This window comes from Corvus cornix, chromosome 19 (assembly GCF_000738735.6).
Source record: "Corvus cornix cornix isolate S_Up_H32 chromosome 19, ASM73873v5, whole genome shotgun sequence".
Classification (NCBI taxonomy): Eukaryota; Metazoa; Chordata; class Aves; order Passeriformes; family Corvidae; genus Corvus; species Corvus cornix.
The window spans coordinates 11080893-11099449 of record NC_046348.1 but is presented as its reverse complement, the minus strand read 5'-3'; the positions used below and the strand labels follow the sequence as shown (position 1 = coordinate 11099449).

Below are 18557 nucleotides of genomic sequence, written 5' to 3'. Positions count from 1 at the left end.
TCTTTCCTGCTTCTAAAACCAGGCAATTCTGTTATTACCAATTTCATGACTGCTGCTTCACAAAACCTGTATTTCCAGTTAATTACTAAGCAGACATAACAATTTCTCTTCAGAAAACGGAGTCCTTTTTCCACCTAAGTATGCAATGTCTAAAAATCTTGTGATGATTTTCAGTGATTGCATGTGCACGTACTAAACGAAACCATCAAATGAGTTTACAATTTCATAATACAATATAACAGTATTTTCACCTGTCTACTTGAAAATCAGCACAGCTTGTTTTAGGAAACAATCTCACCTCATTGTCCTCGTGTATTTCAATACTGCCTTGTGCAGGGAACCTTTGTTTTCTTAAAGAGGCTCTATATAATTCACCTGAAAGGAAAAGAGACATATTAGTCATATAAGTATCTGCCTGCTACATCTTTCACAGACATCTATGGAGGTAAGGCACATTTCTAATTTCAAGAGAGAAAGTTCTGTTCACATGAAATCCTGTAGACAAACAGAACAATACACAAAGTTTCTTGCAGGCCTACATATTAGAGGCTCTTCTATTCTTAGCAGCAACATACAGAACAGGATTCAGGTCCTTAAACAGAGGCATGTAGTGCCAGTACAGCTGCTGTTGATCATCTGTGCCTTTCTGAAGCAGCAGCAGAAGAGGTCACCTGAGGTCCTGCATCACTCCGCTCATCCCATAAAGGTATCTTAGATACTTTGGTATGTCTTGTAAGCTGAAAAATAGGAAGTGACGTTGCAGAGAAACACACTGCTTTGCCAATACCCTTTCATAACAGGTTCATGCATCCAACATCTTCAATTATAAACACAACAATGAAAGTTTCTGCATTGACTTTGGAGCATGACCAAACAGACTCCAAGACCTACTTGTCTGCTCTTTAGGCAGCCTGGCTGGGCAGCAGCCTGATCTAAGTGGTGAAAAATTCCTGATACCAGCTTTAAGATTAAGAGATTGTCCACTGTCTTGCCTTGGGAAAGAACACTTAAAAAGCTTTTCTTTGCAGAAAGCGTGATCAAACACTGGAACAGGTTTCCTAGAGAGCTGTCAATGCCCCAAGCCTGTTGGTGTTTAAGAAGCATTTAAGACATTGCCCTTAACAACATGCTTTAACTTCTGTTCAGCCGTGAAGTGGTCAGGCAGTTGGACTACATGATCATTACAGGTTTCTTCCAACTGAAAATATTCTATTCTGTTCTATTCTATTCTATTAATTTTACAGCTGGCTGTGAAAAAGCGTGACCTCTGAACAAATCTTCTCTGGCCTTAAGGTCAGAGAAAAAGATGATACAGCACTATCCAGGTTTTTTTTTTTGCATTGTTTCTTCATTGAAGAAAATTGCTACCGGCTCTTTCTGGTCTCTTCACAATGCAGTATTTTTTTTTTTTCTACCGTTGCATCTTAGTTACCTGGGAAACAGCTGTAAGATGAAATTTGATTAGCAAATGTTGTGGTTAGCTCTTTGGGGAGGGAAAATGTGCTTTTCCCTCCGACAGTGATGGAATTCCAGACAAGATGTGAATCCTAGTCCTGTAACAACTCCTCTTCACTCTTATGGGAGGGGAGGAGGAGCCTTTTAAACCCTCGTGAGTGATGATGCTAGAAATTTGAAATTTAAAATTTCAGCTGATTGAGTTTGCAGTCTTAAAATTCCACTCATCTCATGTTAGTTGTTCCTAGAGAAACTAGGAAGCCTTCCTCCCTCCAAGACAGACACAAGTTTTAGGAGTTAAAGAGAGATGATTGTACCAAATAATTACACCAAAATAGATAACAGACAGCTTTCAGGATTTAGACACATTTACCTTCATTTCTTCCAGCATGCCAGAAGAAAATAAATACACCCCATAATGCTATAGTTGGCTCAGTTTACTTTTCCTTGGCATTAGGAGTTCACACCTTCTTTGAGGTTCTATGCCATTTGTCTACAGGCAGTCTGCCAGACCTTAAGAGAGTGGAATGTAATTTTCACCTCACCAAGAACACTGCTTAAGCAGGGTCTGGCCAGGTTATTCTGAAAGCCCTGAATTTAGTCCAAAACACATTTTGAACATTCTACTCTTCTGCATTAGGACTGAGACTGAATTCTACAGCACATTCTACCAATATTATCCCTTACAGCCACTGTAAATTTATTTAGCGCCTGTGTCTACACTTCTCTGTATTTAAAATTGAGGCAATTATTCTTGCCTTTCTGACAAGCAAGGATTTAATGTATCAGTAATTTAATACTTGTATAAAACAAAAGAGTACAACAAAACTCACAACATCAGAAAGCAAACCTAACATCATAAACCCTAAAATTCCACCAAATGCAACTGCTTTCTGAAATTCTCTGCAATGTAATGCTGACCTCATTATTAAACAACTATGTCAACAATAGAAATTTAGAAGTTCCATTTTTGGGGAGATCATCAATTTAAAAACATTTAAATTAAATTAAAGGGATTTAAAACTTAAGTCTTCATTATAAAAAATCAGCAGGAACTATTGAGCACTTTTTGGTCAGGACCATGTATCAGCCCATTGAGAACTACCCTACTAGTTAAATGGCTCTTAGTAACATGTGGTACCAAAACAAACTTAGGTGAGGTAGGTGAGTCAAAACAGAAAGTGACACTTGCCTATTGCTTACCAGAAACTGAACTATAAGGAAGACAGCACACAGTCCTAAAACAAATGCAACCCCAAGAGAAAAACTGCTTTTCATTCTAGCAGTCAACAGTCAGGAACAGTGGACACCATCTAAACTAACTTATTTAATGAGTGATATACCAAGTATTTCTGCAGACAGAAACATATCCTGCTAACACAGATACCAGTGAGCTAGTGTGTCTGGCAGGGATTGTTTCAGACTCAAATTCCCACTGGAACTGGTATATCAATATACATATATACACATGCATACATGTTCATCAGTGATTTAGAGAGGCACTAAGCAAGTTCTGCATCTCTACTCAGTTACTTTGTCTGAAGTAACTTGTTGCCCTGTCTCTTCACATGGAGTACATCAGATCTCAAGACTGCCACGAGAAGAAAGCCAGGTGAAAGGAAAAACTCTGAGTGATTCAACACCTCAAAGCAGGCATGAAAGGCAGGGGTTTGATACATGACCAAAAAAATAAGTTATTTCCCTGAATCTAGTAGAAGAGAATTCGTATGATCATTCCCAAACTTCTGAGATCATGAGGTAAAGTTCAAAGCCATACTAAAAATCAAGTGAGGTCCTCTTTTTTTTATGACACAGACCATTTCAAATATCCCTAATATTTTGCCATGTTAATTTAGAGGAGAAAAAAAAATTTAGAGGAGAAAAAAAAAGAGAACTTGTGTTGGCTACAAAACATAAAGTGGCAATAGTCCCAAAAGAAAACTGCTATTTCCATTATCACGCCCTCATGAGAAATGATGCCGTTTCTTGCCATCTGCTGCACTATTGCTAGCCCTTTATAATGACAAATCCATCATAAGAAATATGTTCATATGAAGGCTGTGACATATGCTTTCTATTAACAAATGAGAAAGAATACTGTAAATATACTGCAGATGCAGTTTTGCAAACTGCACTGTTTATAGGAAAATAATGGCATGCATCACTGAGCCCAATCGTGCTCTGAAAACCACAACATGAGATAGTTCCTGTGTTAACTTTCACAGTTTCTTCATTGAATGAGTCTTCTACATACACATGCTACCAGATCTCGTAAATTACTACTATAGAGAACAGAAGAAGAAGAAACACACAGGATTTAGCTGAGGATCTTGACTCAAAATGCTCCACAGCTCCAGTTACCAGACCTGGCCAGATGGGAAAAGTATGATTTCCAAAAAGGAAGGGGTTGGCACCTAGTGACAGCATGTCCTTACAAACAGAGCTGCAGGAAAAAAGAACCAACATTTCACTGTGAACTCCAGGAAGGTAACGGACAATGTCCCCAGAGAGAACTGTGATGAAGGAAAACACCCTCATTAACACCATACACTTCTATAAGTCAATTCTCGCTCTTTAGCAAGCAATGCAAAACCATAGAAATATCAAAAGCAGAGCCACATGTAAATACACTCCTTGAAGTTGGGCACCAGCAGCAAAGGAACCCTAGCAATGCCAGGCTTGGAACTACTTTTCATTCTTATAGCACTCAGAAATTTGAACAGTAACACTTCTTGCACCTCCCTAAGCAGAGATGGAAGGAGGAAGTCCAGAGCACAAAGCACTGAAGGCTCCTACACTCCAAATTGAGCCATGTTGTACTGTCCTGTGTGAGCTATTGTGTACACCAGCAGCTTCACTCTCCAGTGCTCTACCTCCACCACTCCAGTCAACACTATAAGACAATAATGCATTAAATAATGTCACAGGCACTTTCCTGGTACATTTTAATAATCCATGGTGAAAATAATTAAATTTAAAAGAAAATTTAAAAGAATCATGATCCCTCCACATGCATTTCTCTTCTCAGTGTAACATACCACAAGGCCTGTGCTAGTTAACAACTCTACTCTATTACTATCTCTAGTTGTTGAATAGCTTTGGTACAAAGAAAAATTAGAACAACTCACGTTGTTTTTCCTGTAGAAAGCCAGATGAGCAAAATGCAGACTCTTCACCTGCAAAAGAAAGAAACCACAATGTAAACTAAAATTGCTGTACATGAACATCAAGTTCTTTACTTTTTCTCCTGTGTTGCTGTAAATATTTTGCAACTGACTACTACTATGCAGATTTCAAAAACCCCCATTGGCTTCCGTGGGAATAGATCAGCATATGACACACCTGACAACTTCTGGAATCTATTAATCAAAATGGTTATGCTAGAAGCTAGATTTTATTCTTCATTTCAAGAAAGGCATCATAAAAAATGAAACTTGTAGGTAGGTAGGGAGGAATCTATTTGATCACCTGCAGCACTAGTCACTGAATCTCTTAATAACTAAGAATTGGCATAACTTACCTAGCAATACAAACCAGATTCTTATTACAAATATTTAATTAGCAGTTGTTTAAAGAATATTTTTGTCCTTCCATTCTCTTCCACAGTCTACCCGTCCAAGGAAAGTTGCAAGTACAAAGAGATTTTCTCAGATCTAAATACAAAAACCTAATCTACAGAGACATAAGGATACGGGAATAAAGGCCCTTCCTATAGATAAAGTGCTCTGGCCATTACTACCATGGAGGGTAAACACCTTTGCCATCATTTGTCCATGACAAAACCCAAAGGTATCAGCCTACCTCTACCTACACCTACCATCACAGCTGGAATGAGAACACAGGTCTCTCAATCCCTTCTCTAGGTTCATTCTTCAGAGGCCCAGGCAACATTTACTTTTTTTTTCCAGAGCCAACCTACCTCTTGAGTACATTCACACCTGCAACAGACACAGCACGCTGCTCCTGGAGCACAGCCTGACTCAACAACAGAGGCAACATCCTGTTGCAGGTGTTTGGCATCAAAGAACAGAACGGTAAATGACAAGGACCAGGGACGCCGGTGGCCCTCAACGATACTGTGAATAAAACTGCATGTGCTGCTGTTGCCTCCCCACTGATTTGCTTGTGTTCAATGAAAGCTTCTGCCTAGTGTCTAAGACTTTAGAACTTGTCTGCACTGTTTCTCAATCTCATGAATTAAAAACACTGTTAAGCTAAATCCAGCTAGTGTTAATACATAAAGACTAATAATAATGTTTAAGTCCTCTGATGGATGCAGCAGTGCTGCAACTATTCTCTATTTTTTCAGGTGCTCCAACTATCACAGTTGACAATTTGGTTTTGAAGGGAATAAAAAGAACAGAAAAAATGTCAGGCTTTTAATATACAGCAAAGAAATCTCCTTTAGTCCACTCTTTGTGCAAGCTGTACTTGCAGTACACTGCTGTACCTCACCTTTGAGGAATGAAAATAATTTGAATTAGCTATTTCCAAACTTCACATATAATCTTTCATTTTCAGTTCCTTTCCAGGACAATTCACAGACTGTTGTTCTGCCAAAGAGGTTGGGTCACAACTGTTACCTGCTTTCAGCTTACCAGGGAAGAAGTATTAACTGCAACAGCTCATAGAGAGAGTCATTGCTGAGGCAAAGCAGCCATCAGTCACTCCCTTGGGAACAACGTGTGAAGTCCTCAGGAATGTGAGAGGTAAAAGCAAAAACCAGACCTCCGTGCCAAGAGCACAGACCAGCTTTCTGAAGTGCTTGTATACACAATCCCACAAATTACAACATGTAAAACAATGGGTTTCATGAATAAAATTCCTTCCTGTGGCAGCTTTGAATGGCTGTGCAGATAGAAACTCTACATCACAAAAGAACAGCTCTCGACAGATACTGAAGAGACGTCCACTACAGAACTAAAATTAATTTTTATTTGGTAGGTTTAAGAAACAGACAGTTACTTTATTTTTCATCACACAATATATTTAACAGATTCTGAAAAAAATGCCACTTCTCTGTCCCAGAATTGAAGGATGATCTGCAAGTACTCTTACTTGCATGCTACTAAAAAAAATAAAATTTAAAAAAAAATCAGGAAGGTGTTTTTTGGGCAGTGTTGAAACCAGAATAGAAGCCACCTTATTGTCCCACAGAAGATTGGTAAAACCAGTAGAAATAACCTTCTGTATTCTTCAGAGAAAGCAGCTGCAGGTAAAAATAAGAGTCACAAAGTTACCTTTAGTGTCATGCCGTGGTACACTGCCAATATACATACACTAGATTTGTAGCCTGTAGCCATTACACACACATGTGCTCCTGAGATGTCAGAGGGCATTTTGTACAATTCTTGTCTCTTGTTCTGCTCTCACCTGGGATTACATCAATAATGGGTTCAGCGTTAGAGGATAGCACAGCAGAACAGAGTGCCTCAGGACCAAGGAGATACCAGGGGAATTGTTCTCTTCTTTCTTCCCTCACACATCCAGTCCTGCAATACTGGCCAAAAAGGCGCCAGCAAGCTTTATGGTATACATGACTTTCTGCGCTCTAATAATCTGAATTTGTGTAACAACATAACCATACCACTGGAACAAACAACATTGATGCTCCTCTTTAGAACATGACTTTCACCTCAGCAAGAATACTGTGAAAATTAACTTCTGAATAGAAAAATCTGTTTTGTTAATTTTTTTTTAAAAATGCTGTAGCAAATGTAACACCAGTGTGAGCATAGATATGTCAAACTTGGGAAAACAGAGGGAAAGGAAAGGAGGCAATATACCTACAGATGGTATGATCCTCTCCATGGGAATGGCAGCCAGGGAAACTCTAGGCCCAGTGAAAATGATGCAAGAACACATGCTGATTTCAGCATGTGGACCGGATCTTAATACAGATTAAAAAATGAAAAGGGAGAGACTGCAAGGAAAGCAATGCTCTCTGCAGCAGGACTCAGCTCTCAGTAAAAAATATCTTAGCAGGTAGATTAAGCTTCCTCCATTTTGCATGCATCTTCTGTGCTGTATTCTAGAACATACAGCATCACAAAATTAAATGACAGCAGTTGCACAACACTAGTAACCTGCCCTACTATAAACTGCTAACAGTAGTGATTTGCAGAAGTCCAATCCACTGCTTCTCTCCAAAACCTGCAGCTAGAAGTAAAATCTGTTTTTTATATGAGCAATCTGATGCATTTTGGAATGCTGATGACTATTGTAGTTTCCATATTTCCCTTCTACTGTTCACCAAGCCAAATTTTCTGTTTGCCACTCTTTATATTAATAGGCAGCAGCAGATGCTATTGCAATAAATTTAATAGCAGCATAAGCATCACAGTCAGCTATGTAAAAACACCGTTTAATTAATTATGTGACTCCAGGAGGGCATGACGAGGAGGGGTAGATCACATGCTGCTGGAGGGAAGGAAGAGAGCAGTTTGTTTACACAGAACATTCACTGTGGACAAAATTAGGCAAGGCAGCCCTCAGAGGGGTTAAACACTGTCCAGCCTTTATTATTGACCTAAACTGGGATTAATTTTATTTCACAAGAAACCATAGATGGTTTTCAGAAAGCCTACAGTCTTTCTCCTTCCGAAAAAACATCAACCTGAAGAATGATGTAGCTAAACCTTCCTCTTACATGTAAGATTTGTACCTATTGTGCAACAACCCAGTTGAATATTTGATGAAGAAAAATCTCCTGAAGTTGATTAATTACTTCTCTCTCACAGTAATGTTTCTCCATGATACCAGACTAGTTAGACTCTTAATTTGATGGAAAGATAAAGCAATACTGTTCCACAGACAAACTAAAAACTGTTTCTGTCCTACAAAGTAATAAAATAGCAATTACTTTCTCATTTGCTTTCCTATCTCTACCTTCATCTACAGGGCAAGGTCACGGTAAATTTTTGCAGCAGCTGTCAGTATATCTTACCCTTCTGACTGGTATTGTCTTACCTCGTGCATTAATTTGGCCTAACCAGAAATTCAAGAAGTCTGGGACAAGACAAAGGCATTTTCATATATGCTTAATGCTCTGGAATGCCCAATACAATTTCTGGGAGCTTAGTGCACTCTGAAAAGCTACTCCTCGTGCAGTCTGCCCAAAACAAAACCAAACCTTCTCTAAACAGAAGAATCACTGTCATCGAGTTGTCTTTCTAGCAGCCTTGTGCACATAAGACAACAGAACATACGAATTGCGACCTCCTGCCATGCAGCTTTAGGGAGTCCTGTTAGGAGCAGAGAGTTGGACTTGATCCTTATGAGTCCCTTGCAACTTGAGATATTCTATGATTTTATAAATTAGCTTACTCCACCGATGTATATCAAACTTAATCTTAACCAAAAACGTTATTCTAGTCTTTCAGTTCTGTTCAGTGCCTTGTGGCTATTATGACAGGAGAACAGAGAGAGCAGTTGAAGGAATCAACAAGAAATTGTTCCTGACACTCCTAGAAACTGGCTGCTGCACAAATAAACCAGCCTTTTTTCCCCCTAACTCTAGATAGGGAAAAAATGAGATCCAAAAGATACTATATTAGAGAACAACAAAAAAAAAAAAAAAAAAAAAAAACCAAACAAAAAAATCACTCAGTGATGCATTTATTGCACTTAAAATCTCAGGAAATATTTTTTTAAAGGGAAGTTACAAAGAGCAGATAGAGTAGTGGGGAGTCATAGTGCATGTCGTGAATTCAACAGCATTTTATAGTCCACTGAGAAACACAAAGCTTGTTATTAAAAAAAAAATCAGTAGAAATTGAAAAGCTCAATCCTAGGTGGTGCAGAAAGGGAAAGAATTGCAGGTTTCCAAACACAGACCAAATACAACTTGCACAACAGTAGCATCTCCCAGCTCTATCCACTATCTTGTAGCGGGGTGGATATGAAGAATAAATTTGATCTAAATCAGCAATTCAAATGGCTCCCAGAAAGAAAGCAATATTCCTGTCAGCACTACTTTCCAGATAGACAATCAATTTGGTAAAAGATGAAAAGATCTGTGTAACCTACTCTTGTGCAATGGGACCAAGAAAGGCCGTTCACTCACCTGATATGAAAATTTCCAGTTGTGAAAGCTGATCATGTCCATGTATTTTGCTGGTAACCAGTAAAGCAATCCATCAGTCTGTATGTGTGGCATATGAAGCACAGGAAAAGTGAATTTCACAGGCATTTTACAGTCAGTTATGTTTTAAACAACTAAAAATTAAATCGTATTTTGTCAATATACCTGAGAATTCATCCTAATTTGAAGCATTTTAATTCAATTAACTGGACTTGCAGAGTAAAATAGTAGCATGTTGCTGACAAAATTGACTAATGGCTCTTAAAATTTAATTAGGGTGTATTAAATAAATAGTCATCATTTGTGGCAAGCTTTATTACAGAAATTACATTGTTATTTGTTTGCTTGCTTGTTTATTTTCTACAAAAATACCAAATACGGCCTTTTTCTTTTTTTTAAAATAAATTAGGTTTTAAAACAAGGAAACAGTCAAGATTCATTAGGGCTTTGCCTGTTTCACTTTTTTTGTGTGTGCATGTGTGGGTTTCTGTAGCGTTTACATTTTGGAAAACACAGGCTGAGCTGGCAAAGAAGATGACCAGCCCGGCTGACCGGAGAGCTTTGGCTTGAACTCAGAGGAAAAAAGAGAGTGCATCACCTTTGAAAGAAGGGGCGAGCAACTGGGGAAGACTACAGGGCTGTTGTGAGGTTACACAGGGAGAAAATTGCAAGGGCAAAAGCTCAACTAGAATTTAGTCTTCAAACTACTGCTATAAAAGACAACATTAAATGCTTTTTACAAATATGTCGGCCATAAAAGAGGGCCAAGGAGAATCTCCATCCTTTATTGGATGCAGAGGGAAACATTGTGACAAATGTTGTGACCCGGGGCCCAGAGAAAAGGAGCCCACTTCTGGCAGGACTTGTGGCCTTGAATAACAGCCTGGTTGATTTTTCCCTTCAGCAGGCCAGTGGGCATGCAGTGGTAGGACAAGAGAGAATGGCTTTAAACTGAAAGTAGGTTTAGTTTGGACATTAGGAAGAAATTAATGCCTCTGAGGGTGCTGAGGCACTGGCACAGGTTGCCCAGAGAAACTGTAGCTGCCCCATCCCTGGAAATATTCAAGCACAGGTTGGATGGGGCTTGAAGCAACCTGCGACAGTGGAAGGTGTTCATGCCCATGGCAAGGAGTTGGAACAAGATGGTCGTTAAGGTCCTTTCCAACGCAAATCACTCTATAATTAAGTACACCTTCTAGTGAAAGACAGAAATTACGTGCTCCTGAGAACCATGAGTTGTGCAAGAATGCACAGTCAAAAAAAAAAAAAAAAAAAGAGATTGTACACACCAAGTTTCAGATGTTATTTAACTCGGTCACATATTACAAAGATGTATATTTCTCTTCCTTAAAAAAAATAACCAAACAAAAACATGCCAATTACCTGTTTTCCCACAACGACACCACAAACTCACATTACTGCAAATATCTTGTTACTGTGATTTTAATACATAATCTAAATCAACCATTTCAACCTTCCTACTCACTCATCCATCTATGTTTCTGAAGATCATCTTCACATCTCTCTAAATTTCTATAGGAAGCTTTTTTATGAAAAAGCTATCCACAGACAAGAAAGATGCACAAGCACTTTCTCTTCACTGCTAGACAAACTTTCCTTCAAGACGTCTCCCACCATCATTAAAGACAAAACCTCTCTTGCTACTCATGTCGAGGACCATAAGCAAACCTGAGATATACAATCCATTCCTATCACACTACTAAGTAATTAAAACTAGTGCGTTGGGGCAAATAGACAAAGGAAATTGATGAAGATCACATTAAGATCTCAAGCTTGGCATTTGCTAAATTCTGAAATCTTGGCTTTGCAAACTTGGTTCTGGGATATTCACCAATTGTAATGAAATAAAACCTGTCCTATAATTTCTGGTAAAATGGCCAAGAATCAGAGCTGTCCAGCAACAGTGGTCGGTTCACTGAGGACAGGCAGAAAACCAAACAGTCACAGAAAAAACCAGAAGCTCAATACAAGAAAAACTTCCAAGCTTGCATATTTTATTAGATGTGACCAAAAAAAGAGGTCTGATGTTGCAATGTAGCTTGCATGAAGTGATACAGTAGTTCTGTCTATGTTAATGACCCAGAAAATGCCAACTGCTTCTGCTCACCAGTTAGCAAGGCAGAAGTAAATAAAATTCCCTAGCGTGGAAGTTACCAGCTCAGGAAGGGCAGTCTGATCTACTAAAGCTGCAACCTTTTTGTTACTGCTGTTCAGTGTAATTAAAGCTGGCTCATGTCCATGGATGTGTGACACTGCTCAGCTGGCAAAGGCAAGGTGTCCTGGCCTCGAGCTGCACTGGCCATTCCTTGGCAGCTGCAGTTCTTCTACTCTTTAAAAAAATAAACTGAACTGAGGGAACAGGGGAAAGAGGTGACAAAATGAAGGCTGAAGAGCTGAAAAGTCTGCTGGCCGTATACAGAGATTGAATCATAACAATACAGATAAACTCCAACTGCACTGGCAAGCATTTATTATCTCCCTATGGAGCTCTGTGGTTCTTCATCCACTTGAGACGTTTCTGGATTCTCTCATATTTTAATTTGCATGTGTGAGAGAAAAGAAGTAAGAAATGGTATGTTCCAGCTCTCAAACCCACATTTACAAAAGACCAGTATAACAAGAGATAGCAACTGAGGGAGAGAGGACAACCCTAATATTCACACGACCTTATTTGAAGTCTTATGCAGGTTTGGTCTCAAACAAATGTGTCTTGACCTCATGGATAATGCATACTCCAGCATTTTTCCTCAGGATTTCACCCTTTAAAATGCTGACATAGGTTTAAGTTTACATGCTTGAATTTAAGATTACTAGCTTGAATTGAATGACATTTTTTTCTGTAAAAAGTATTTGCCTGGTTTGCAAGTTAACGTGTACAGTAATCTCATTTCCCACCATAAAAAGCTCAAGTAATGCAATATAAAGCATATACTAAATTCAAAGTATACAAAAAGTCTTCTTCACCTTACCTCAACTTACCTTCACTGCACTTGCACTATACAAAAACAAACCAACAATAACTTCGACCTTAGAATCACTAACAATATATATTTAAGGTAAGGATATGATGTCAAGATAGCTGGAGGACTGAAATCCACCAGTCTGAATTTGTTCCTAGTGGTGAGTACATGCATTTCCTTTCATGTAATGGATAGAATACTTTGCACCAGGAGTGAATTTAAATGCATAACTATGATGTGCTTGGGCCTTTACCCTAAGTCCCAGATTCTTACTGGTGTATCAGCGCCCATTTCCCACTCCTTTCATTGGTACATAGTTACATATATATTTATATAAAAATGGCCCCAAATACCTGAAAGTATGCGTCTCCATAGAAATTCCAGATAAAGATTCGTCGACTTTAAGGAGCAAAATAACCCGGTGACAACAAGAAGTCTCTCACACATTGAACACAAGAAAAAATAAGTTTTAGTCTTGTAATCTATGTCATAGTTGTTCAGCTGAGTCCAACACTGACTTCCCACTGAAGCCAATAAATTTGTATTACCTGGTCTGACAAAGTTTTCTCCTGAAAGAGATCATTGCAATTCATTTCTCAGCACTAAAATGCTACTTAGATATCCATGTTAATCTTTTAACTATGGGATGCTGTAAAATTACATTACTTCTGTAGAGCATTTACATAGTATCTAAAAATGAATTGCTTCGGTAGTCAGATGTTCTTGTTAACTCTAAACAAATAGGTAATACAAGCTAAACATTACCTTGATTTTCCTCAAGCTTCCCAATTGTTTCTATCTGCTCAACAAGGTCATTTGAGTTCCACTGGCTCATGCCTATGAGAATAGCACTTTTTCCTTCCACCATCTCTTCTGTAACAGGAAAAAGAATAGAATAAATTACTGTGACAAACAAGAGAAAAAAGACAGGGTGAGAACTAGTAATTAAGAGAGAAATAAACACTCATTAGAGTTCCTAATGGGAACAGATAACAGGTTATGCAGGACTGCCCAGGAAAGCTTCTTGCCTACTCATATGATCTACAGAGATCCTACATGTTTCACAGATTATGTGCAGGAAAAACATGGAAAAGAGAGGACTGTCTGAATTTTTTCTCTTGCCTTGAGCAGTCACTGTAAAACAAAGTTTATAATAATCACTTGACTGTTTGAGTGGTTGGTTGGTTTTGGGTTTGTTTTTTTTAATTTTTTTTTGTTGTTGTTTTAAGAACATTCAAAAGGCAGAGCAGAGGGAAGCGTGGACACACAGACCAGTTCAAGACTTTTCAAGAATATTTTTTCCCCTTTTATCAAAGCCGCCTGTGCTACATAAAACTTTACATTTTCATCTAGGGACACAGAGACATAATGGAATGGAACCAAGCTCACAGTACAGAGAACCATCTCTTTTATTGAGATCCCATCCAGGAGGGAGCAGGGTAGGAAAGCACAAAACCCAACCTGCAGATAGATATTCACTCTTTTTTGTAAAAAAACAAACCCAAAACCAAACAGGCCTAGAAGCTGTAGGAAAATATTTTCCTTCAATTTAACAGCTATTTAGCAAGAAGGGTGCATTAATCCTTTCTGAATAAATTTACTAAAAGCACTTCAGTCTGGCTGGATAGAGCCCAGAATGGTCTTTGTACCTAGGGTGACCAGACAGGAAAAAAAAAAAAAGTAAAATAAGAAATAACAATTCTTTACTTGTTAAGGCAGATTCAGAGAATGGGTCAAATTCTGTCCTCTCTTACAGCCTTTTGTAGAGAGAATGGCTCTAATATGGGAGTAAACACAGAATAATTTAGTCAGGACATTTCTGGCTAAAATAATCATTTTCAAATACCTACCTTTCAGTAGGTCTCTAAATGATATAAAAATTTTTGTTCTTTCATGTTCTCTCATATGTACCTCTCTCATTTAGAGAGATCTTGGTACTGGAGAAAGATGGATCTGCATAAAGGACTGTATAAATCACTTCATAGTCACCACCATATCTTATCTCTCCGTATGCCATGCCTTTTACAAACAAACAAGGATAAAGGTTATTTATCAGATTTATCAGAGAAGGGGGATCCAGCAAAGCCCCCTGACATCTGATGCAATCTCAGCTGCTCCCTGAGGCAGAGAGAACCAACCACTTAGCACAGCATTTTGCTTAGGTTTTTTGTTACTTTCTCTCAAAGGCTGATTTGTTTGAAGTTCTATAAGGAGGAAGGGAAGGAGCCATGGTGGTTTTGGCCTCTTCCCTCCCTCCCTCCACAAGTGGTTTTACAGTCAATCTAACTATGATGGGTATTTTCAGTGATGTTTTGTGCTTAGTCCTCACTGCTGTTCCTCCTGCCAACTGGAAGTAACAAGAAGTGTCTTGCCCCCCTGAGCCTCACACCAGCCCTTCAGTGTAGTTGCACATACAGATGGAAAAGTGTTCAAATTAGCAGCAGCATAGAACAAACACAGCCCTCAAGACCTCCTTAAGGCCTAATGGTGAGTGTCTGGCTGAGAGGTGTAACATTTCATCCATAGATAAAAATGGGCAGTAATGGTTCTCTGCTGGACGTTTTGTTTTCCTGCTTTGTTCTTCTCGAGCGAATTCCAGTGTTGGCACTGGAAGACCAAGCAGCAGCAGCAGCAGCATAGCCGATGGCCCTTTACACTGGCAGGTGTGTACAGCAGGCACGAAGACCAGTGAAAAGAACTGAGAACAACTGAGAGACATGTGCCTCCAGGGCTGTGTTATGGAAGATTTTTTTTTCAGCTTAAAGGCTGTGGGGCAGGCATGTGGGGAGATCTGTATGGGGGTGTTTGCCTGTCTGTTGTGGAAGTCTGATAAAATGGCCAAATGGGAATGTGCAAGCTTCTTTGAGCAGCTTTCCAAATCTGAGGAAAAATGCTAGTTAACTGTGGAATTTCATATTCTGACAATTTTGTGATAATGTACTCAGCTGTAATTTTCATCTTCTGTGATCAGAGGTATGTTGCAGTTAAATTATAAGGTCGTTTCCTGCACCAAATATCATTTTACATGTTGACACTGTAAAATTCCTGTCTAACTTATGGCCTGTCACATGGAAAGCAAGAAACAAAGGAAAGCAAATATAACATATATTTATACTACAATATTAAACAGTAAAATATTACTTCTCCCTTTCTGTATGGATTTCACTAAATTAAGCAGTTAGCCATGACAGATGAATCAACAGTCAAAACATGTACAGCTGCTTCATCTCAAACACAGGTGCTTGATTCTCTGTTTACAAGGCTGCGAGCCAGAAACTTCTTTGTTTGAGAAACTGAGATTTGACCCCAGCTGTTTTGCAGAATACAAAAGCAGCTCATTATTGCCATGTTTTAACGGTGCCCACTGCTGTGCCCACTGTTTCCTACTTCAGACTGTCTATGAAGTACAAATTACACATGGGTAGACGTGGGATAGCTTCCAGATTCTCCCATGAAGAAACTCCACAGTACTCAACTCCAGCTGCACTGTGCAGCTGCCAAGAATATCAAACATTGATGAAGCACCCTGTATAAGTACCAGAGAAATTTTGTAAGAAACACTGCAGAAAATGTTATGCTGGAGACAGAAGAAGGGTAACAAGCTACCTCATTTTTAGGTGGTGAAAGCCACAGTCTCTCTCCTGGACAGGTTTCCCTCACTCCAGCACAAACAAACTCCTCTTGTTTCTTTGGTGCTAAATTTAATCTACTGATAATGCAAATTACTTCAGCCCACACACGTGTTTTCCTCTACCAAAGACACAAGTTCCCTTATGACCAAGGGAGCTTCTGAGTGCAGAAATGCCTTCTGCCTCTTTTGCTAGTATTTATGTTTGTGTGTACATTTATTTTCCTGACATTTATACACTTATTTCTGAAAGGCTGTTTGGGAGAAACCAGAGATTTCCTAAATTAGGAGGACTATGGACTGCCTCAAGGGTAGCAAGGCCTTGCAGAGAGATCTGAATAGACCACAGAGCTGGGCAATCACCAGCCATATGAAATTTAGCACGTGCAAGTGCTGGATTCTGCACCTGGGATGGGGTAATCCTGGTTATACCTACAAACTGGGGGAGAAAAGGCTGAAGAGAAGCCCTGCAGAAAGCGATCTGAGGGTTCAGGTCGATGGCAAATTGAATACGAGTCAACAGTGCATCCTGGCAAACAAAAGGGCCACCAGTGTCCTGGGGTGCATCAGGCACAGCAGCCCCAGCTGCTGATGGAAGGCGACCGTCCCGCTCTGCTCTGCCGCAGCCTCACCTCGAGTCCTGTGTCCAGTTTTGGGCACCATAATACAAGAAAGATCTAAAGCTGTTAGAGAGCATCTGGAGGAGGACAACCAAGATGCTGAAAGGCCTCAAGACAAGATTAATGAGGAATGATTGAGGTCCTTTGGTTTGTTCAGCTGGGAGAAGAGAAGACTGGGAGGAGACCTCATTGCAGTCTGCAACTTCCTCAGGCTGGGCCATGGACAGGGAGGTGCTGACAGCTCTCTGGTGACCAGTGACAGGACACGAAGAAATGAAAACCTATCTAAACAAAACTTGATTTGAAGAGCATCTTTGCAAGCTAGCTATCAAGTAATCTAAACTTGGAAATACTTGTGCCAACTCAATATGGACTATGTCCAGCAAATTCCAAGTGCATTTCTTGTTCTCAGTCTACAATGCATGCCTCACCAACTCCAAAAATGCAGCCATCAAACTGACCTTTCAAAGCATTATTGAACAATGGATCTTGATGATTCAAAAGAATATTCCATCAAGCACAGTAAGTGATCATACTCCCAAAGACAGAATCTAATCACATTTTTGATCTATTCACATCAAAGAAAACTACACCATCTAAAATGTCTGACACATCATAATTTTGGTTCTCTTTTTGGAGAAAAAACCTGAAGTATGATTTGGTGCTCAAAGTTACAACTCCAGCTTCACACGGAATTTGGAAACATTACTGAAATCATCATGACAGCTATTTTAAGCATGCGGTAGAACATTGCAAAGCACAAAGGCAGTGTGGAGGAAAATCAGCATAGGCTGTATTTCTTTTCTATTTCCAACTCTTCCACTCACTAAAGCTTAAGATTTAAATGCAGCTTAAACAATCTGGGTATCCTATTCTCATTGAATACCCAGTGGGAACAGATCACCATCTCTCATTCTCTTCATGCTTAGATGTCTCCAATGAACATTTAATTTTAATCCACACAAGTAATTTATCAGGCATTATTATCTCTCACTAAAAGTCTGTTATTAGGGGATTAACAGCTCAGTAACAGATGTTGTTCATTATCTTTACATAGCAGTGACATTTTATTTCAAGTAACCATTATAAAAATGATAGTGACTATCATTACAAGCATTTCAGACTACATAGACTACTTTTGACATTAAAATGTAAGTATTTAAGGAAAGCCTACCATACAATATACTTTACACACAGCATTCTGTGCTCATAAACTATGAGTACCACGACATTTCTCCAAAATACATTTAAGATATAATACATAAAATATTATACATACATAGTGGACAGCATTAGAAATGGAAACATTTTTGAACAGATTTTGTCTTCCTTTTCCCCCAAATCTTTCCAATTCTGATTGTACGTAATTTTCTGTATTCCTCATTTTCAGAGCCTGGGTATGCTGAAAAAATTAGATTTAAGAAATCCCCTTCAAATGACACACCTCAAATTTACAGTACTTAAGCAGTCAAATGCTGACTTTGGTTTTAATTTGATAGGGATTAATTTGATAGGGATGATTAACATGCATGAACTCCAAGAAAAGGATAACTTTCCTCACATTGCTGAAGCATTGTGTTAATCTGGTGCAGTAATAACTTACTGCCTATACATTAGTTTCACCATCTGCACTGAGCAGAACAAGCAACATACCACAATTGCCAGAAGTGACGACACCCACTAAAAACTGAGGCAGCAGAAGACAGATATCTTGACATCAAGACATTCACAAGCTATTTGCAATACAGCCTCTTCTTAAAATTTACATACTTTAGTGAATGAGAGTCAGC

The 18557-nt window shown here is 39.0% G+C and overlaps 1 protein-coding gene and 1 long non-coding RNA gene across 4 annotated transcripts in view; both read right to left on the bottom strand.

Annotated features, from left to right (window-relative positions):
- PITPNM3 (PITPNM family member 3) overlaps positions 1-18557 on the bottom strand; it is a 55403-nt gene that overhangs the window by 24999 nt on the left and 11847 nt on the right. For all 3 annotated transcript variants that reach the window (XM_039562848.1, XM_010402240.3, XM_019287525.2), the window contains 3 exons: positions 13285-13392; positions 4584-4631; positions 299-375 (listed from right to left, as the gene is read on the bottom strand). In XM_039562848.1, coding sequence (XP_039418782.1) covers positions 299-375; positions 4584-4631; positions 13285-13392 — 233 coding nt within the window. The remainder of the gene's footprint in view (positions 1-298; positions 376-4583; positions 4632-13284; positions 13393-18557) is intronic.
- LOC120411012 lies at positions 4641-13278 on the bottom strand. The gene is made up of 3 exons (XR_005603387.1): positions 12873-13278; positions 9521-9598; positions 4641-6664 (listed from the first exon to the last, which is right to left on the bottom strand). It is a non-coding gene; the product is annotated as an uncharacterized LOC120411012 (long non-coding RNA).